The 23,103-nt window shown below is 41.8% G+C and overlaps 1 protein-coding gene across 2 annotated transcripts; it reads left to right on the top strand.

The window, feature by feature from the left end:
- Positions 1–317: 317 nt before the first annotated feature.
- On the top strand, positions 318–18,049 carry smap2 (small ArfGAP2). 2 transcript variants are annotated; one of them, XM_070846806.1, is made up of 9 exons: positions 318–518; positions 10,117–10,250; positions 12,043–12,207; positions 12,381–12,440; positions 12,701–12,758; positions 13,094–13,251; positions 13,566–13,746; positions 13,881–14,401; positions 14,527–18,049. In XM_070846806.1, the coding sequence occupies exons 1-9, from the start codon at positions 413–415 to the stop codon at positions 14,650–14,652; spliced, it is 1,509 nt and encodes a 502-aa protein (XP_070702907.1). In that variant the 5' UTR covers positions 318–412; the 3' UTR covers positions 14,653–18,049. The 2 variants fall into 2 exon arrangements, with proteins under 2 accessions (XP_070702907.1, XP_070702906.1); XM_070846805.1 differs by having other exon boundaries at positions 13,878–14,401.
- The last annotated feature ends 5,054 nt before the right edge of the window (positions 18,050–23,103 follow it).

Below are 23,103 nucleotides of genomic sequence, written 5' to 3'. Positions count from 1 at the left end.
GTGTGTGTGTGTGTGTGTGTGTGTGTGTGTGTGTGTGTGTGTGTGAGAGAGAGAGAGAGAGAGAGAGGGAGGAAGGAGGAAGGTTACAGATGCGCTTTAAAGTCGACATCACAGTTTGAATCCTATCGATCACATGGTGTTTTCCTCCACGTTACGTCTTGATTAGGTTATTTGCACCTCGAATAACCCGCATGCTGGTTGGCTGGAAGGCAGTCATCCCACCGCTGTGAACCAAACTCGCCCTGCTTTCCATCGAGGAGGAAGAGGAGCGGACACACACACACACACACACACACACACACACACACACACACACACACACACACACACCGCTGTGATACTGTGAACCAGGAGGCTGTCTGACCGGAGCCGGCACGGACTGTAGGGGCTGTGGAGGAGGTGGACCGGTGCAATGATGACGGGCAAATCTGTGAAAGACGTGGACAGATACCAGGCTGTCCTCAACTCTTTACTGGCGCTGGAGGAGAATAAATTCTGCGCCGACTGCGATTCAAAAGGTAGGTGTGCGCCAGCGTCTCGATCCGTACCCGCAAATGGTCAGTGCGTGGATCGACCCTCTTGCTCATTAACTACGCTAGAAAATGCGGCAATGCATTCATCACCCCTCGACCAATTACGTTGTACTATGGTGCAAGACACGGGGCCACATCCTTACAAGGCAGGAGCATGGCAGGCAGCTACATCACGCCAGGTAGCCACAATAGACACAGATTACACGAGGACAACCACTCATCCAGGAAGGTTTTTGTAAATAGTGGGAAGTGAACAACTACATCACAGCATGGCATGAGTAGATGTGATCATTAGTGAGAATTACTCCAACTGTTGGGACCTTTGCAAGGCACCTGAGGCTCCCTCACCACTGGGGTAGCAGACACAGAGATATAGACACTCACACTGACTTTGAGTCACCCTGAACAGACTGTTCCTGCAGGCTGGGTGCAGATGGGGACACAGGGAAGACAAAAATCTTAACACAAGAGCACTACAATGTTTTGGCTTTATAGTGGCAGCGTGAGAACATTTTGTAAGTCCGTCATCCTCAGTGATCGCTCATGTAATAGTTGCAGTGAATTAAGGAATTGGTTGTGACATCACACTGTCCATCCGTGCGGCCTTGAACTATGTCACCAGCTATTTGCTGAACCTGTTTACACTGCTGTTTTAGTCACAAATACACTGAGTTGGGGACCGAATCACCAAACTGCTCTTATGACATAGTCTTCATTTAGCTTCAGGATAAGCTGTCATTAAGTTGATAAGATCTGTGACTGAAATCCTCAAAACATGTGTAAGCCACTATAGGTCCACGTGTTGGCCGGTGTAAAGTGTCACACGCACAAAACCACTTGACAACCAGTGTTGGTTCACAAAGACAAACTGCAGGTGTCAGTGAAAAACTCTCCTGTGTCGACCGGCAGGAATTCAAGATGTTTATTGTCACACCGGTTGAACAAGTGCACTTGTGTGAAATTCTTTGGCTGGGGGCTCCATTACAGAAAAGATATATATAAGATAAGAAAAAATATAAAAAGAAAATATAAGATATATAGAGATAGATGTATATGTAAGGCAGTAAGGTAGACCCATATCAGCCGGTTAAAGGTGTAAGTGCAATATAACATAAAAACAGCCACATTGTTTAATATCAAATATAATATATATGCTGTCACATGCTTTTTCAACCAAATGACCTGTTTTCTCGTAAGTAAGGTCAGATTGGTTTAGGAAACGTAAATACATGGTGGTAATAACCTGTATTCGTATTAGCCCATTTGATCAATGCTAGATTTGTAACTCCAGTGTAAGTCGGTGGCGCTGCAGGTGTTCAGATTGATGAGATTTCCCTCCCCATGTCCAGGAAATGACTCAACGGGGCAGCTGCATGTCACATCCACACGGCTGGCACCGCTCCCACCGCTGTCATAAATTCTTAAGTGAAGGCCCTGAATGTGTGTAAATCACTGCACTTTGTCTCACAGGGGACTTCCCATGTTTAACAGGGAGTGAATTGTATTCTGTGGCACAAATCTGTGTTTGCTTCCCAAACACAAACAGACAAATGGGCAGGCAAAGAGGATCAGGGAGATACACATCTCAGCTGTGTCTTAGGGTTAAAAACCGCCTTTAGTTTGTGTCTGCGCCTGCATAGCCTTCTGCTTCATGACAGGAGGGGAGGTAAGAGTTCAAATCAATAAGTTACGGTAGCTTTTCTCTGGATTTCTGTACATGGGGGGAAACATCTGTAATGTTTGTTGGAAATGCGTAAAGAGAGAGGTCCAGGCTAGTTTTATGGCCTGCAGTAAGTGAACTAACCGTAGTCTTAATTCCCCCTCCCACTCAATTTATCCTCATTTGTTGTTCATTTAGGCCGTCACCATCCATTTGTTTTTTTCTTCGTCTCTCTTTATATTTCTCAGTCTCTGTCGGCCGCTGTCTCTCTGTGCATTTATAACACAGAGTCTGCATCTCAGTATCTCTTTCAGGTAGCTGCCAAATTTGGGTAAAAGTGATCTGCGCTGCTGATGCTGACGCTGCAAATATTTCATAAGAGACGCTAAGCGGGTCGGGTGGCAGCTGGAAAGGAAAACAGCTGTCAGTACGGATGCATAGAGAATTGTTTTTCTCCAGACATGCAACCTTACGTGACCCATACAATGACATCATGATGCTAATTCACTGCCATAGCTGACAGTTAACATATTTAATTAAAGCAAACTGTGAAATCCGTTTGCCACAGTGCGTACACAGTATACTGTTGGTAATCTGAGCAATCAAGGCAGCTGCTATGATAGATTTCTCATTTGCTCTGTACTTGTTTTTCTGTTTTTCTTGCTTAATTTCCCCTTTAAAACACTAAACTGCTTCTTCCCCATTAGAGATCTTACACGTACATAGGACTTACGGAACATGCACAGTCAATAGTTGATGGCAACTAATGTACGGTCCATTGTCGTCATGACGTCAGGGTCTTGGTTGGGTTAAAACTGGAGACGACGCCAGGACAACGTGAATGCTTAGTTTTATAAAGCAAGGCTTTGTTCCAGCACATAGCGCCTGTGGATGGAGATATTAATAGAAATGCAGATGTTGTTAGACTTCAGGCAAACACACTTGTGACTGTTCAGAAGTCGATTTTTAAAAAAGCACTTTGTGATCAGGCTCTTGATGTTGTCTGAAGACATGAGACTGGACCACAGTCGACAAAAAACACATTATAAGATGTTATTTTTGCATTTGGGAAGCGGTGGACTTATCTGGAACAAATTTGGGGCATGTGGACAGAGACATTTAGTTTAAATCATTCAGCTTTGGTTGTTCTTTTCGCTCCAAACTCAAACAAACAAACCTTTTTCTCACATACTCAAATATGCGGCCATCAAGCGTGCCCGTGCAGTGCTTCGTTGACGTGACATGACTTCACTGTGCAACAGACTGGTCTTATTAGACTGCAGATAAGATTAGGGGCGAAAATAGCAACCACACGCACATACACACACCAGTGATGTGAAAGCTCTAGCTTTCATCTTAATAAAAGTGACATTTATTTTGAATCCTTCGATGGTTTTTCGCTATCATCTAAAGTGCATCTTCAGTCAGTTATGTGAAATAAACACGTTCTGCATTCATTATTGAACTGTGTAATAATATGTGGCTCCACACTGAATGAAAGGTGACACATTGCTCTCATTTCCCACCTTTTTTTCATGTAACTGTGCTAATGAATAAACTGACACAGTAATCTAGGTTGATGCTTGAAGAGAGGTAATTATCCTCATACCTGATTACCACATTTTCTTGAATCTGTAAGTGCTACTCTTTGTATTAGAGGACACACACACGACCACGCCACGTGCACACACACGTGCACACCTTTAAAGCATTTATCCCCTCCCCTTCCTTCTCTCGAATCAGGCATTTGGCCATATGGGTTCTGATGAGGTTTGATCTAATCTTGTTTGCTTTGACAGAGATTACTGTGCGTTTATCACCCTCATCCCCTTGGGTGAGTAAAGAGGAAGTGGTGAGATGTATGCCTCCATGTGTGTGCTTACACCAGCACATGAAAAAACACAAAAAGATGTGAATGGTGCTAGTAAGTTATCCCCATTTATGATTACTGTACTGTACTGTACAATGAAACAATGGGTCTGTTTTTGACTGCGGCTTGCAGTCTGTGCCGCCCAACTTCCTGTTTTTCTTTTCCTCTGTGCCACTCAACATCCTGAATTATTTGTTTGCTTTCCTTACTTCCTCACAATGCGACACTGCCACTGTAGATGCTAAATAGCGCAAGAAATAAAGAGATGGGGGAGAGAAAACGAGACAGGTGCGTAATGTAGTCAACACTTCTACCTCTGGCTTCAGTCTCAAGGGGCCGTGTGCATGTGTGTTTGCATAAAAGCCTTCCTCCTTTATTGTCTCCATTGTACTTGTGTTTACGTACACACCGAGCCCCGGTTGCCGTGGAGATATCACCTAGCGATATCCCTCCAGCACCTCCTAACCCCCCCTGCTCCCACACCCCTTAATCTCATCCAATCGTAAATCAGCAGGGATTTTTACTGGAACAAGAGGTGAGCGGCTGTTTGAGTCTCCTGCCTGGCTTAGAGTTCACAGAGTTCCACAGTACCAAGGAGAGGGCGGCACAGTGGTAGAGTCTTCAATGTAGTAGTGTATGTATACACTGCCGTGTCCGGATTAAGCTGCTAGGGGCCTCTGGGAAAAATGTGCTGTGTGCAGTATGAACATTATTCCTGAACTTTTAAGTGCTCCACGTTTGCTGTGATGTATTTTGATCGTTACGCATTAAAAATAGTTACCTTGTGAGCACAGCATCAGCTGAAGGTCTTGAAACTAGATTTGAACTCAGAGGCCCTCCATAAGACCGGGGCTGAAGATGAGGTAATGAAGTAGTGCCCCCCTTAAGGTCCTCATGTCATTTGATATTTTATTGGTGTATATTCCCACATTCCCAAGCAAAGTTATGAATCAATTACCACACAGTGACTTTGTGGTTTTGAGGGGGTGGGGGCTGTGGCAGTCCGGGAAGTCCAGACTTGTTGGTAATCCAGCCTTGAACAACCGTGTATAAGAGAAAAGCACACAAAAAGTGTGATAAGGCCAAACGTCAGTCTGCTGTGCCTGGACATTGCCTCACCGCTGTAAAGGAAATAGACAAAATACCAGGAACAGCTACAGGACATGATACAGCCTTAAAAATGACCGAACAGTTCAAACAATTACTACAGACCTATTATATTGTTTTCCATGCAAATGCACAAATGTATTCACACAGTAACGTTACACATACAGAGAGTACAAACATTAATATCAGCAATAGGATAAAATCAAGCATAAAAGCAAGTCCTAAACTGAGATTTGAGAAGAATCTAAAGTTTACAATGATGGATTGTCATACTCATCTTTTCATGAATAACCCTTTCAACCTCAAGGACTCACCTGAAGGATCACAGTCATGACACTCGCATTGCAACACAGATGGTGGGGTTTTTTTCAGTAAATTATCAATAGGGGTCCATCTGTTTAGCTCAGACTGGGACTGGGTCACTGGGTGGCCTCAGGGTTTCTGGACTGGCTTAGATGCTGAGGGCCTGGAGGATGCGATGAGTCTGTGTGTATACATGAGTGTGTGTTTGTGTGGTGGTGTGGGAGGGCGTAGGAGCCACCGATGACTGAGGCTCTGCGGGATTAACTGGATGCATACAGGGAGCACCGTTTATCCTTGTGGGATATAGGCTAATGAGCCATATGCACCTGCTCGTGCATGTATGTGTGTGTGCAAGTCAGTGGGTGTGTTCATGACCAAATGTGTTGGTGTAGGACGTGCACTTATGGATGTCGCCGTAAGTGTGAGTCAGAAAAGCAACACTGGCAAGGCAGATATGTGTGTTCTGTTATGTGTGTGCTACCACATGACTTTGCTGAATACTCAATTCTGATCAATTTTGGCATTGAACAGTCTGTTATTTCTGTATATGAGACTACAGAGTTTTAGTCTACTGTATAGGTTATTGATTTTTTTCAGTAGGAAGCTGTGTAATGAACGGGATAAAGCATTTATCACTTACTTATGTACCACACTGAGTTTAGCCGTGGGACCTGTTGTAATTGCCTGTTTTCCCAGACTTTTAAAGCCATGTGCAGATTCACTAGTAAAAGCAATCCAAAGCAGGAGAATTGGCCAAGAGTCTTTGACTTCCTAGCCAAAAACCTGTTCACTTTCCCCAGACTCTTTAATGCTCTGCTCTCTTCACCGAGATTAACATCTAACAAGCATCCTAGATAACTGACAGAGGGCTTGGCAGAACAAATCTGGCAAACTGTGATTGACTGTGATTGTTAATGCATCACAGTGGGGTGTATTGTTCTGTTCCCATATTTAAGATGATTAATATCCTCATGTGTTTGATAAACAAGAGAAATTGGGAATAGTTTCCAGGCAGTCATTGACATCCATTTATTTCCGTATGGTTTGAAAATCTATTAGCAGTCGTATAATTCATCATCGTGAACATTGCATTACGTTGTCATTATGAGGGATTGTAATTCACTGACTAAACACCGTATGCAGACTTGACAGTTACTTTAACATTTAACTTTAACAACTCAACAAATTTTAAGAGTTTGCTTATTGGTTTTCATACTGTATGGAAATAAATTGGAAGACAATTGCCATCTAGAAGGCGAATGAAATACATACAAAATCTGACTGAAACTATAAAACCCGCGTTCAAGTTACACATAATAGTTATGACGATATAATGCACTGATGTGGCCCTTTGAAATTAACAGTTTATTTAAGGAGAGAATTAAACTAGGTAATGGGAGAAACTGAGTGGTTACTAAATGAATGTAAGGTCCTTTCATGTGTTGCAGTACAAATAAATGTGTGTGTATGTGTGTGGGTGAATGACAGAGTGACAGAAAGGCTCATTATAGATCTCTATCACGATCGCGTTTGCTGCTCGTCATACCCCCTGTACATCCCAGCAGGTCATCAATCAGCTAAAGTCCACCATTTTGTGACTGTAAAAATCCTCTCTTGTTTGTATCTGTTTTTGGCTCTCACCCTGGCTCTGCCTTCTCCTCCCCTGATGTGCTTCAAGCTGCGTGTTTGACAGCCACAACTACAGTCAGTTTTTGCCAGAGTGATTCATCAATCTCCTATGCAAAGCCTCTACTTTACTCTACAAAAACTGAGGAAAGATTTATTAGTCAAACCTAAGAAATATTTGATTATGCCTCAGTAGAAGGTGTTGGTATTTGTTATTCGATTATAAAAAGAGAAGAGGAAGCTTACTCACTGCTCTCACAAACACTGTAACACAGAGAGTCCGTTTTGTAGAGATTGTTTGTTCAGTCTTTCTTCCCCCTTTGCACGTCTACTCCTCCTACTCTTTTCCTACTATATCTGTTCAAAGTATATGGAGGTGTGCATTGTTGCGGGACAGACATACTGTATATGTGTTCTTACTCAGCACTGCATCGATTGGAACCAAAGAGGCTACTGTGATGCAGTGTGCAGGTGTGATTCACCTTAAGTAACTAACCCTGCACACGGCTCTGATTAGACATACACTGGTGCTTACACCAATGGACACGCGAACCGTGGATTTATAAAAGAGAACCGGAAACTGCAGAGGCCCCATTATTTCCTATGAAAGTTGCTCAGTGGCGCATAAAGGCGAAGAATGTCGACTTACCAGGTATAAAATTAGCACAATCTTCCGCCCATGGATGTCCATATTTGTGCATTGTGGGGCCCATAGAGAATACACACTAGTGTCTCGGGCCAGACAAGCCAAGTAACTTGAATCATGTTAATCATGCAGCTCTTGTTGTCAGATTGGATGGATCGAACTCTGGTAGCAAAAGGAGTCATTTTCTAGGGGTTGTTTGATGGAAAAAAGTTGTTTTGGGCTCAATTATATCACGTGATGGACGCCATTGTTGTAATTGTAGTGGTTGTAGTAATTGTGAAATGTCGAATCAACTTCAAAGCCTGGCTATGAAGGCCAGCTTTCTTGGGGCTTGACAGGAACACACACTGTTTGGAAAGAGAAATATGGCAGTGTATGGAAACACGACTAAGAGTCTTTAGAAGTGCTAGCAGCTCTGTGACGCTACAGCAGTGATGTGAGCTAAAAGGTAACACAAGCGTGCTCACAATGACAATGTTTAGCTGGTACACTCAATTATTTTTCTGAGGGTGATGGGACTAAACAAAAATGTTGGACATGTTCAATTTTGTTGAAACGTAAGGGGATCACTAAAGTTATTACAGCTCAGCCACTGGAGCACATGAGTGTCTGTACCAAATGTCATGGCAATTCGTCCAAAAGCTGCTGAGATATTTCAGTCTAGACCAAAGCAGTGGAACAACGGACCAACGTCTCTATAGAGAAACACCACTAGCCTGGCGAAAAGAGATAGAAAGTCAGCACTATATTGCAAAGACTGAAAAACGCAACAATGCCAGCAATTTGGGCGAAACCCCAGAAAAGTAAGGGTGGAGAGTGTAAACGAGAGGGCGAGTTAGAACTGAGAGCGAGAGATATGTGCGGGCAGGGGTGAAGAGGAGGGAGCAGCTGTGGTGAATGAGAGAGATAAGAAATGGCGGCAGGGACGGCAGAGGAGCATTTGAATAAGGATGAGAAGGACAAGTTAATTCCAGCATTCAGGGAGTTCAACACAATTGACAATCTCCCTCTTTCTCGCTGTCAGTGCCAATGTTTACAGCGGTTAAGCAGGATTTGCTACAACTATTATTAGCCGGCGTGTCAGCTAATGCTGCAGCCAGACGGTCAGGATGATGGACGTGCTCTGTCTGTCTGGTGATCCTCTGTTTATGTTTACTGGTTTGCTCTCTGTACTTTTGTTTGCATTTTTGCACATTGGTGTCTTTCCCATTCCAAATACATGAAAACACAGAGCCAGTCTTATGATTGCCTTCTAATGACGCACACAGAATAACCCCATAAGTATTCATAGTTCAGGATGCAACCTAGACAAGAGGCTATTACTTGACTCTGCACCCACACTCAGTGTTTCCGCAGCTGCCATGAAGAGGAAGGTTTTTGCATGTTTTGTCTTCTGAAACTTCCTCTTGCATTTGCATAGAATGGCCTTTCTTAAGCACTGCTCAGTGACTCGGGCTGACAATACAGTCCAAAGGGGAATCCAAATCAAAGCTGCTCTTCCACCTAGTGGTGTAAAGGCCACAGTGCATCAACTTGCAGCAACGTTGCAAGCAAGGACTCATAACGGAGGTGAGTGGAGAGGTGGAGACAGAGCGGTTCGGCCGACTAGAGTGAGCGAGGGGGGGGGAAGTAGGGAGGGATGGAGGAGGAGGGACAAGGAGATAGAGAGATGTAGGGAGAGATGGGGAGAGAGGCAACAATATTCTCTTTGAAGCTGACTGTATTCTCTGAAGAGGATGGTTGCATAATTTCAGCAGAAAAATTGCCTGACGGTGTTGTTTTTATTTTCCCCTTATCAGAGTTGTCTGTCCAGGCAAAGATCCTAGCAGCTCTGCAGACAGAAGGAAGATACACGCAGTACGATCCAAAGCTCAAACCTGTAACGCATGGGGGTGAATCGGGGGCACTCAACACTCAAATGCAACCATTACATATGGCAGTAAGATGGGCAAAACAGCCCACTGAGATAACCAGGCACCCACACACACAGGCTCATGACCAAATGAGTAATCATCCCTGCAGGTATCCAGGCTCTGAGTGTGTGTGATTGCTTGTGTGCGTGTGTGTGTGTATTTGTATGACTTTCTACTCCCCCTCTCTCCTCCCAGTCTCAGTTATGTAGGCTAACTCTCCTATTGGATTCCATTATGTGTCAGGACACCACATGACTTACGCAGGATTAGATGTGCTCCCAGCTGAATTCAAACTCATAATTGAATTTCAGGCTTGTCTCTCTATAATTGGACTGAAATTAATCAGAGTTTTTCTCATCAGCCTTTAGCCTCTTGCCTGCTTATTCTACCTCTCGATTATGCTCCTAGATTCACTCTGCTACTCTAAATATTAAATACTGCCGCCCTGTCTCTGCCAGGTCCAAGATGGGCATCCTGGAATTTGGGTATCTTCATCTGTATCCGCTGTGCTGGTATCCATCGAAACCTGGGGGTCCACATCTCCAAGGTCAAGTCTGTCAATCTGGACCAGTGGACACAGGAGCAGGTCCAGGTCAGAGGTTACGCTGCATATCCAAACACCAAGATGGGGACATTTTTCACTAAATATTAATGTGATATAGTACGTGATGACTGGGTTCAACTATAACAGATCCAGACTGACAAAATGGCTTGACATGTTGAGAAATATGTTATTGGCTTTCTTGCTGAGCGTTAGATGGGAAGTTAGATACTACTGTCTTTTCCAGCATAGCATAAAGACTGGAAACAGGGAGAAACAGTTTGCATGGCTCTGTATGATATAAAACCACCACTTGTCATTTTTAAGCATCGTTTTTTGTGAAATAGTGAGATATACTGTGTTATTTGATTTGTTTTAAAGGTATTGGTGCTAGCAAATCTCTCTATAGTTGCACTGAGCCAAGCTAGCTGTGTCCCCCCTGTTTCCAGTCTTTATACTAAGCAAGCTAATCAGCTGCTGGGTGTATCCTCATATTAACCTAATGACAACTAAGTGGTATTGATCTTCTCATCTGACTCTCAGCAAGAACGCACTTCAGTATATAGCCAAGTGCCAAACTATTCCTTAAACTTTACAGGACCAAATCTTTGGAAGATTTAGGGCAGATTTATCTTTCATACAAACTCTCTTTGTTCGCCTCTTTCTACAGCCTTGTCTTTTGCAAGTCATATGACTTTTGATAACATTTGATAATACAGCCTGCAATTTACAGTGTACTCTTGTTGTATTAATCAGGTATAAATAACTAATTATTGGATCCTACTGCCTCCTATACTATACTATACTATACTATACTATACTAAATGTAAGTATTTTTGTATGCTACTGAAACAGCAGGGATACGATAAGATGATGAAAGGGGCTTTGGGAAAATCTCCTGAAACTAACACATAAAGGTTATTGGAAAAACATATGAAATATATGGGCTACAGTCCCAAAATGACAATGGGGGTACTCACTAATACCACAGGGTACAGAAATGTAGTTTTAGGGAACTAAACCTCCACAAAAGGGATACAAATCTGGGCATAATGAAGGACTTGTCAATCATCTAAGAAGCACAACAACATACTTACACAGTAGGGGGCTGTAGAAGTCCAGCGTTAGCCCACTGCATAGACAATAACCAGCTTATGTTCTTCACTGTTGGAAGTATTTCTTACAGTAATGGATGAAGTGCAGTCAAAAGAAATGCTTTTGCCCATTGCTAATAGCAGTTATTAGGTAATGCACCCAAACAGAAAATCTGCTGTTCAGATATAGTTGTAATAGCAGAGAATCCTGACCAGCTTTAATGTCTTAATGAGTGTAATTTATTTCTCCTTTCCTCTACAATGTCCTTCCTTGTTCCCCGTGGTCTCGTTTTCTTCAATTTAGCCACATTTAGGTACCAGTAGAAGCCAGTAAGAATTTATCATCTGATTCACTTCAGCTACACCATTAAACACAGGCTGTATTGTGTTTTTTATAGTGTACCAACAGTACCATAACACAAAACATGAAACTCTATCTGTCTGGGTTTGAGAATGATTGAATTAGGACAGAACAAACAGGCCATAATACTAATGCTTGCATGTTCACATACAGTAAAGGAAGAAGACACTTTCTCATCAGTATGCAGTTCAGCTTGTCAAGGTCTGATAGGCAGCAAAGTCAGCATTATGCTTTATTTTTCTCTTTTCTCCACAATAAGAATCCACACTGTTTATTAGCAGGACTCCACCACACGCAGTGGGAACAGCACCGTGAATATTGCAACTTTCCTTTACGAGACTGCTGAACACACTGCTGCATGGTTTTGTTGTGTTTGTTGTGTCACCAGTGTGTCCAAGAGATGGGAAATGCCAAAGCCAAACGTCTCTACGAGGCTTTCCTACCGGAGTGCTTCCAGCGCCCGGAGACAGACCAGTCGGCAGAGATCTTCATCAGGGACAAGTATGATAAGAAGAAGTACATCGATAAGGTCATCGACATCCAGATGCTCAGGGTGAGTCTTAACATTCATAAAGACGAAAGGTTTGGTGCTCGTATCTTGAGCAAGATCGGCAGAAAGAAAACAGGGCAGGACACAGTGAATGACACGCTTTCTTGTCTCATCGCTGTAATCTCGAGCAAGGTCAATCCGCTTGTTCAACGAAACCATTTGTTTTCTTTGTATAGAAAGAAAAGAGCTGTGACAATATACCCAAGGAACCAGTTGTGTTTGAGAAGATGAAATTGGTGAGTACATCACAGCAGTAATAGAGAAGCAGAACTGAGCCTTGACCTTGAATTGTTGGATTTTTAACATTTAGCTGATGCTCCTGGGAGCTAAAGAAAGAGGGGAGAAGGTGACACAAGATACGTCTTGGACAGATGAGTTTCTCAGGCAGCAGGGGAAAATTGGGAGTAACTTTGCTGACAAAAAGGATTCTGGACCCGAGCTCATTTGTCAATGTGGACATTTTATCTTAATTATTAAACTTTCTCTGTTTTGACAGAAAAAGGACATCAGCCCGAAGGCAGATTCCCAGTCTGTTACAGACCTGCTTGGATTAGGTATTGTACCACACACACACATACTGTGGCATATTTACAGTATAATGCAAAGAACTGTACAATAGATCATTACTAGTACATTTAGTTGCCTATTGGCTAGAACAGCCACATTATGTATCATATTATAATGTTTTTTCTGAATTTCAGAGAGGCCAGAAAGCAACATTTTTCAACAAGGATCCAATTTTTCTATCAATTAATATATTAAGATTGATAATATCAATTGCAGCTGAAGTTTAAGGTTGACAATTTGAGGTTTTATCTTGAAGAAAAAGTCCTAGTAATAAACTGGTTACACTTGAAATAATCATAGCCATGTCTTGGTCTTCTATTAGATGCCCCTGCTCCAAGTCCTGCAGTGTCTAATGGTGGGGGACGTGTTCCAGACAGTAATGAGAGCCCAGCAGTGTCTAATCCAGCTCTGGCACACTCTGCACTGGATCTTTTCAGCTCCCTGCCAGCACCGTCCTCTACTTCCTCCAGTAAAACCACGGTAGGAGAAGACACACTCTACTGTGCACTGTCAGCTCTCTACAGGACACACATGTTTTATCCATGTCTAGAGGTGGCGGTCCACCACTTAGGGTCAGACTGGAAATATGTCAGCAACTCTTGGAGGGATTGACATGAAAGTTTGTTCAGACATTTCCATTAATCTCAACTGTACCTTGCTTGGTGCTAATTAGCAAACGGTTGCATTATAACAAGCTGAACTAATATGGTGAACGAGGTAAACATACCTGCTCAACACCAGCACTCTCTCTCGTTTCTCTCTATCTGTGCCACCCTGTTACCCTCCCTCCCCAGCCTGTTTCCAGCTCCATGCCTCAGAGCAGAGTGACTGCATCGGTGCCTGAAAACCTCAGTCTGTTCCTGGATCCAGCACCCAAAGCAGAGGAGGGCACTGTCAAGAAGCTGTCCAAGGACTCTATTCTCTCCCTGTACGCCTCCACCCCCTCAGTACACGCCAGCAGCATGGCTACTCACGGTGAGAACTGGTGAACCTTCTCCCAGATGTTGCTTTATTCATGAGTCATGATTTAACTGATGAGTTACTGTCATCAAAAAGACTAGAGGAGCTGCATTATCAACTGCTTACTGATGTGTGATTATTTCCAGCAGGGTTGTACATGAACCAAATGGGATACCCGACACACCCGTATGGTTCATACCATTCTTTAGCCCAAGCAGGGGGAATGGCGGGCACCATGATGACATCACAGATGGCCATGATGGGACAGCAACAGAGTGGCATGATTGGAGTTCAGCAGAACAACATGATGGGACAGCAGAATGGCTTAATGGGTGCCCAGGGTGCCATGGCTCAGCCTAGTGGCGTTATGATGTCACCGTACATGACAGGGATGACCCAGGGCATGATGGGACAGCAGCAGAGTGGGATGATGGGACAACAGCAGAGTGGGATGATGGGACAACAGCAGAGTGGGATGATGGGACAACAGCAGAGTGGGATGATGGGACAACAGCAGAGTGGGATGATGGGACAACAGCAGAGTGGGATGATGGTGCAGCATCAGAGCGGGATGATGGGACAGCAGCAGGTGGGAGGTTTGGCCACATTACCTCAGCAGCAGATGTATGGAGCGCAACAGGCCCAGCAGCTGCAGTGGAACATTACCCAGGTAGGTGTGTGTGTGTGTGTGTGTGTGTGTGAGAGAGAGAGAGAGAGAGAGAGAGATTTGTTTTGGACCATGTGAATTTTTAAAGTACAAAAAGAACTGCTATAACAGTGTTTTGTGGCTTTCAGATGACTCAGCACATGGCAGGCATGAATCTCTACAACACCAATGGCATGATGGGATACAGCAGCCAACACATGGGAGGCTCAACAACTCCAAGCTCTGCACATATGTCAGCACACGTTTGGAAATGATTGCAATCTATCCAAGAATGTAATGCCAATATCTGACGAAAGAGAGGAGCACTGAGTTGTAGGAATCTGTGGATCAGACTCTCGATGAGACATTTTCTATTGCAAGGGAGGAGGAGGAGGAGGAGGAGGAGGAGACAGGTGTAACGAAGAAAAAGGTTTGAGAAACCACTACTACCTCTCTTTCTCTCTCCCCTCTGCCCATGCTTCCTCTTCTCGTCTCTTCCATGGCCATGTTTGCATATTTCCATGCTTGCCTTCAGAACATTTTCGTATGACGACCAACACAACAGGGTCAGAGGTTCACCGGTCACGACTACACATCTGTCTTTGTACCGAGCCTGTGAGAGAGTGTGCATGCACATCTGCTGTATGTAGGTGTCGACTAACTGCTCGACTTAAAAGAGTTTAAATAGATTGGTTTTTGAAGAATTTTACAGCTTTTCTTACTTTTAATAAGAATCAAAAATGATAAAATACCGAGGTTAGCCAAGCCTTACTGAATTTATTGATGCTGGTCACATTTATTTGATTTATTAATTTCCCCAAAAAGGAGGGAAACATATGTTGTTGCAAGGTTCAGAGTTTCATTTGTTCAATAGTTTTGCGAAATACTTGACTTTTTTGTTGAAAAAGATGAGTAGAAAAAGAGTTAGATGAGAAGATTGATACCACTCTTATGTCTGTGTGTCAAATATGAAGCTACCCAGTAACAAGAAGTGACAAAGTTTGTCTACTTGCACTGACTAAATCTCACCAATTAACATGTTATATCTCATTTGTTCAACCCATAGAATGCAAAAGCCGACAGTGAAAAAAACAAGTGGGGCCATTTGTTTGGGCCAGACGAATCATATCCTGGAGCCTTGTTGCCACCATGAGGTTGGCAAACGGCAAAGACTTTGTATGACGTTTGAAGCAAATAAAAACAAACATAATGTGTTAATAGGTGAGTTTTAGAGGTGCAGTTTGGCAGATTTTGTTACATTTGGACATGGCAAGGCTAGCTCTCCCCTCCTGTTTCTAGTCTTTGTGCTAAGCTAAGCTTACTGGCTGCTGTCTGCAGCTTCATATGTAGCTACTGTGCAGACAGAAGTGCATTCAATCTTCCCATCTAACTCTTGGCAAGAAGGTAAATAAGCATTCAGCTTATGTCAAACCAACATGTCGAAGTATTCTGTTAACCCAGCATTAACTCTTAACAAACCAAACAACAGAATCAGCTTCATTTCAGCTGCAACCATACTTGTGAAAGAGCAACAACCAGCCTTTAAGCGCACGTCTATTAAGAGTTTGACACCTGAAATATTTAAGGTGATATATAATTTAAGATAAAAAAAAATATTATCCTTTTTTTGAGAGGACAATGAAGCTAGGCTGGGCTAGGCTAGGCTAGCTGCAAGTATAGGGAAAAGGGCATCAATGAATTTGTCTGGCTCTATGTTGGTAGGAAAAATGAGTAAAATCTTACAAAAACCAAAGTATCCCTTTCTAAACGCTTGAAGTTATTCTACCCGTGTAAGAATATTAGAATTTAAGAAATCCCTTTACGCTAATAAGTTCCTAGTTAGAGCAGCAACAAAACTCACCCAAACAGCTCTTAATTGTGATGTCTTCTACTCATATACAGAGAATCAATATCTAATCTCGACTTTAAGTGTCAAAAGTCCAAAACTGGATTTTGGGAGACCAAAGATCAACGCTAGCTTTATCAAGGTTGTACAGTATTCCAATGCTTTGTTACTATCTGTAAAGCCACTTAACTAGTGATAAATGAAATTCAGCAGTCCTTTAACACAATGTTTGGTCATACCTGCTCTTACACGATGAATGTTCGGGCAGATCAATTCACTGTGCTATATCCTCAGCAAGGGTGTTACACTTTAAAACGTCACTTGCATGCAGTGTCGTCATGTAAACGTCGAGTTAACGCTCACACACCTCAAGTTAATCTACCTTGTACAATAGAGGCCTCAAATAATGTTGAATGTCCGTAAATAAGAGAGAAATAGAGACAGAGAGGTGGGGACAGAGGAAGTATTAAGATACAGATCATATTTCAGATTCTTCCACTGAATTGCATGAGGGGAATGTTTTTCTAGCTCTGATTGTATGTACTGTGTGCTTATTAAGATATCTGAATGTGTCTCTGGAATGTGTATCTTTGAATGTTTCTCTCTACATGTCGATCAGTCTCTGACCAAGAAAAAAATCTTAATGAATGTGTGTCCTGAACCTGTTCACGACTGTACTGGACTGAACACAAACACCTTAGTAGTGCTGAGGTGTGTTCGTTTTTGATATTCTATGACTCTGTCGAGCAACGTACGCATCGTCTTTTGAATGTTCTGTGGCCGACAGCGTCCCGTCCGTTTTTTGCTGAGCTGTTCAATTCAACCAAGTTTTAATGTTACCCTCAAGTTAAGAGCAGATTGTGACCAGGCTGACACATTTTCAGGTCACCCGTGGGCGTTTACAATTCGGCCAAACCACATTGTGAAGCAAAAAGCGATTGTACGACTGCAATCTGTCACCTCTCGATGTTTTAGTCAGCCTTTCTACACCTCTCCCACACAGGCCCAAACAAGCCATCTATGTGTCCTGATTTCTCTGAGAGTGTTTCTAAATATGCCCACTCTTATAAATGCATGAAGCCATTATTGTAAATAATCTCAGTCTTTCCATTTTTTACGTAGAAGCACTTTGGTGTTAAGTTGCCATTATGAATATGAGGGGTAAGATTGTAAAAGGGGCGGCTAAACGAGAAATAATACTGCGGTTTAATAAGATTATTATTAACCGCTGCTTATAAACAAGCAGTGCAGCCTTCACAGCTCAGACACTCGTCTATGCCTTCCAGGTATTTCTTTCAATTTTAGCTCATTTGGCGGCAGCTGAGGCAACAGTGTGACAGCCGCAGTCACCTTCTCTGCTGAGAGCAATATCGCCACAAGACAATGCGGCGTGCCTGCACTGTAACAGCAGATTTGTGAGCTGACGATGAGAAGTTTCTGGAAAAGCAGCAGAAATCCATCTCTGTGGGCGACAGAGCTTCACCTATGCTTTTTATCTGTGATTATCTTTAACTTTAGGTTGCTTGTAATCGGTTCCTTTTTTGGTCTGGTATATTTTCTGTGAAATAAAAGCAAATGAAGGAATGTATCTTTTACTTGTCAATCAAGATATTGTGTACTTTATTCTTTATCAGAATATCTCTGTATATTATGTTTCTTTGAGATTGACGAACACATATTGTATATTAGTTTTTCATTTTTTCACATGCTTTGCCCCTTTTGATTTCACGTTGACATAAGTTAATCACTTAAATTTGAGAATATGTATGTAACATACAATACTTGTCTCTGTGAAAATATACAAAATAAATATTGTTTTGATTAAATTCCATATCTCGTATTGATTCGAACAGTTGTAATCATTAATGTGCATCCAAAGTATCAATAGTCCAGTTCCTTACAAGAAACATTACCCATCATTCTTGATGTTAATCTTACATTTTGTTATGGAAATCTATGGAACGTGGACATGTCCAGCTTTGTTGTAAACTCTAAATTGTGTAAATTCTTGCCTTTGTTGATAATTGATAATAATGATGGCTTGTCTTGAGACATCATAGCGTGAAACATAGCACTTCCTGTCGCCACCAGGTGGCGCTATGACTGTAGATGAATGTTGACATGTAGACGTCTTCAGGGCGGGACTCTTATCAAACATGTCAAGTTTGGTGCTGATTGGATCATGTACAGTCTATTTATTAACAACTTCCTGTTTCTTGACGAGACACTGAAGTTTGACAGCTTGCCACATCCACACTGTTTTTGTAGAGACTTTTAATAACTTTTCATCCTTAATGTCTTTTTTACCAGCTGACCAAGTTTGAAGTGGATCGCTTCAACCCCCTCGGACTAGTTCGTTCATTTATGACCCCTGTGAATCGCCAAAAATGTATGGAAAATCCAATATGGCCGACTTCCTGTTGGGTTTAGGTCATCGCTCCAAGAGACTTTTTTGTACATCTTGAAGAAATACATGAACCCACCAAATTTCGTACATGTACATAAAACACAGTTCCGGGGCTTGAAATTAGGGGGCGCTATGGAGCCATTTTGCCACGCCCATTTGCAAGACCCATAAAATGTGTAATTTTTCACCACTTGGTGCTCGAGCCCTAATGACTCCTGGGGACTAAAAAGGTTAAAGTACACACCCTGACAAGTTTGTGATTGAAATAAACTTTATTGACTTTGCGTCCAGATGTCAAAGGGCATGCAAATACAGGCTTCTGAATCCGAAATGGTTCTTTTTTTCCTCAGTTTGGTTCTATTTTCTTACAAAACTACGTGCACCTTAAGTAATCAATTCTGCAGCGTACAAACCACAAAAATACCAGTTTTACATTATCAAATACCGCACATAGAAAACATTTACAAAGCACAGGTATAAAATTACAGCTCCCTTTGTCTTCTTCGCCATAAACCGCATCCTTTCATCATACGGTCTGCTATGCTTTGTCCTTTAAAACGTACTCTGTGAACACTCCATGGTGGAAAGGTTAAGGCCAGTTTAGGAAAGACAACCACTCATCTACCGAAAACCAGCAATCCAATTTAACTTGGCTGAATGTTTTGATGCTCCCATCTATCTTGACATTTGATTCTCAATCAACTATTTGTGCGTGGGAATAGCATTGTGGTCCGTTACATATGATCCAAAGATTTACTTTATTTTGAAGTTCCATATTAAGACATGAGTTCAGGTTGTATTTGTTTTGGTTTGGTGTGTGCTTTGCTGGGCTTGATAAGATGAAGGTTGTCTTGACAGTGGGGAGGCTACAGTGGCCTTACTATGGTTTAACAGACAGCTAAAAGGACAGAATGACTACTCAGGAAACTTGTGCTGTAATTACAGGCATTTATAGATGTGGATGAGGACAAACTGACTATGTCAGCAGCAGAAGCTCCAATTTGCCCTTCAGCTTAGGAATAATGTCTGTTTTGTTCTCAGTGCCGGCTGCTACATCGGCAAACAGACACGTGGAATGCATGCTTCTTGAGAAAATGAAAGAAAATAAAAATGTGTTGCTCATTGGGGGCTATCATAAAATAGCATTTATTCACAATGCATTGCATGCTCTGTTGAGTCTAAATTGCTTCTAGTGCTTGAAAATGTGATTTGAATTTATATCTTGTTTGTCATCACGGTCAGCTGACTCAGATTCAGCCTGAGGTTGCAATGACCCAACTCCAACAAGCGTGAGGAAGAGCACAAGGCCAGAAGCAAAGATCCCAGCAAAAGTAGAGGCTACAGCTAATGGTTATTGCCAGAAGAAGTATTTCAGAAAATGGAAGGCTAAGTCCATGCTACTTTAAGATACAGCATTTGTGACAATTTGTTTGCATCTCTGTGAATTCCCTTTGATATTGTACTGGGTCTAATTGACTTTCTTGCTACTTGTCAGCATCACAATTGTTACTGTCATACCGTCATAAAGATTAAATACAAGTAAATCATCGGAGTAACCATGCTGCAAACATTTTCTAGTTCAAAGTACAAAAATCATAACAATTCCATCAGCTTGAGAGATAGATCGATAAGTTAATTGGTGCAAGGGGGGGGGGGGAACAGCAATCCTTTCTGTTTCAAACCCACGGTGGCGATTTAAATAAATAAAAATGCATTTCGCCAGACAGAGTTCATGCTTATTTCAACCACAGAGCTGTTCCTCTAAATGAACGCACAAAGAATAAGACATACAGTATACAGTACAGTAAAAGTAAGGGCTGCCTGAACCAATGCAGGTCCCTGGAAAGTCTTCAAAGAGACGGTATAGCAAACAAGATGACAAAAAAATTACACTCAGTTCTGGTGTAAGGATTAAGAAATACATTCATAAAACTATACATATACACATATATAACTTCAGTACAATATTTCAAGCAAAATACATTTGTCAAAACTTTCAGTTGTGTGCTACAATAGTGAAGCAATGTCTCCTACACAAAATAAGGCCATTGTAAACCGAACAAGCCCTCATTTTCGCGAAAATCTAAAGGCAGGTTGTGCCCACACCGCCTCTCTGACTCCCTCTCCTCCTTCTTTGAGGAATACCTCTCCTTACAAAAATAAAATACATTTTCAACATAGCACTCAAGAGACGACTCAGGTTGATTGAAGATACATTAGAAAAAGTTTTGCAAGCGATAAAATTGAGTTGGAGAATGCTTAATGTGGGTTTTAGCAAGCGAGCGTATGAATTTACATTCTAAGCATCTTCCAAGCCGTTACATTCAAACCTCAGCTGAGCTATGTTGAGATAGTCTAACTCAAGCTAATGCCTTCCTTAAACACTGTTTACCATGCTCTACATGCTCTGTGCTGTTTCCAATAAACTGCTCCTGAGTGTCTAAGACAGACACTGGGATTAATCCAGCAATTTAGCTAACCTGCTCGCATGCACCTAACATCACAATCACAAAAGCATCGCTCAGCTTCACAAAACTCTCCGACGACCTGCTGTAACTCTTCCCCACCATACTTCACCCTGCTACAAATAAATAAGATGACCGTGAGACAATGCATGGTAATCATGCGATAGTACAGTAAATTCTGTCTAATCTATGAGGAATGCCTTGTCAAGAGGAAAATAAGGTGTTTGCACTCAAATCAGAAAACCCTGATCCTTAAATTCTGTGGTCCACGACTCGAGTGGCTCTCTTATAAATATCCACACATTTAAATCTCTCTCTCTCTCTCTCACTCACATCTTGCTGCCCTGCCACTCGTTATAGTTCATCACGCAGTACGATAAGACATACACCCACAATACACTTTGAAGAAAGGCAATATAACAACTTTCCGTTTGGTTGTAAGAATGAAAGGATTTGGACAAATTTGGCAAACGCTCTCTGCTCTCAATAAAAACACTTCCTATAGGAAGTCTGTTTCTCTACTCTTAATCAAGAGAACGGTTCATGTTTAGGGCTACTCAATATACAGCAAAGGGACGTACACAGTCTCATAGAAGCTCCAAAATATTGGAAATCACATGGAAAATATGAACAGTATATTTTTTAGGAGTTTATCAAGGACTGAACATTCAGCAGGGATGTTATACAAGTCTATAGAAATGCATTTTAGATTTCTTCCCATCTTATTTTCTATCCTGTTTTGTTAGTTTTCTGTTCTTTCCATTTCGCCAACCAAGCTTTTTTTTTTGTCCTCACAAAAAGGCGCCCACTGAAAAGAATGTGTGCAAATACCAAGAGTATAAGTCCTTATTTTTACATCATGCCAGCTGTCCACAAAAAGATATAGATACAAATTAATAAGGTACATAAAATTACTTCATATACATGACCAGACGGTTACAGATCCAATTTTGGAATAACTCAAAAACGTACAAAGAAATTAGAACCCAGACCTTGACGGTTCTTCTAAAAAGGGTTGTATTCATGACGGGAGGGTCAAAAATGACCATCATCCTACTCCCAAAAATTCAAGAATGCCAGAGATCCCTTTATCCAAAGTTCAAAAGAGCGTTGAAATGTGAATTCTGTTGGTCTGAGGCGCATAGAAGACTAAATGCCTTGGAGTTTCCCTTTTTGCAGATAGATGAAGAGAGGAACGAGCCACACAGTCCTTAGCAGACGACAGAACATATGGTGGCGATAAAACCAAATGTGAGCTCGTAAACACGCACAAGCTTTTAATGGCCTGTAGCCTGAGACTACCGTGTCTCCTAATGCTACTGAAATACGACAGTCTTTAGTGTCTTTGTCCATACACAAGGTTTGGTGTTGGTCTCAAGGTGGACAGAATCACAACAATAAAGAGAAAAGATGAAATTTTCATCCCAAAAAGAAAACTGCAAACGCCATTGATAAAAGCATGACCACTGCACATTTTACCTGAACATCCGACAGGTCAGTGTAAATAAAATGCTCTGAATAATAAGAGAAATTACTAACTATGCAAGGTAGAAATTACGTGAGAAAGCCATTTTTCTCTACAACAACCATCAGTTTTTGTTTCAATTTAAGCTCAAATTTGTCAGATGACTCATTTCTTTAAATAATAAAAATACAAATGTTGAGTATTCTAGCTTTTTGGGACATATCTCATCAAAGAGATACCTTTTTTTAAAATCTTTTTTAACTACCTACCCAACAATTTGTTATGTTTTCAAATAAGTCTGTGTTGTACAATATTTGAAAACATTTTTTGACCTGTTTGCGCTGACCTGTGACCTTTACTCGAGTTACATTTCCATGCTGCATTCGACAAAAGATTCAGAGATGCACATTGCACTGTAACCGGATAAAATAAAAATAAATAAGCAGATGGTCAACTACTGCATGTTTGTAACTCAAACATTATACGTATTTCACAATAAAGTGCCATCTTAAACACAAACACACAGCAGGACGGGAAATATGA

Source organism: Pempheris klunzingeri, chromosome 16 (assembly GCF_042242105.1).
Source record: "Pempheris klunzingeri isolate RE-2024b chromosome 16, fPemKlu1.hap1, whole genome shotgun sequence".
Classification (NCBI taxonomy): domain Eukaryota; kingdom Metazoa; phylum Chordata; class Actinopteri; order Acropomatiformes; family Pempheridae; genus Pempheris; species Pempheris klunzingeri.
Note: the sequence above shows the minus strand (reverse complement) of the source record. Positions and strands in the feature narration are given on the sequence as shown.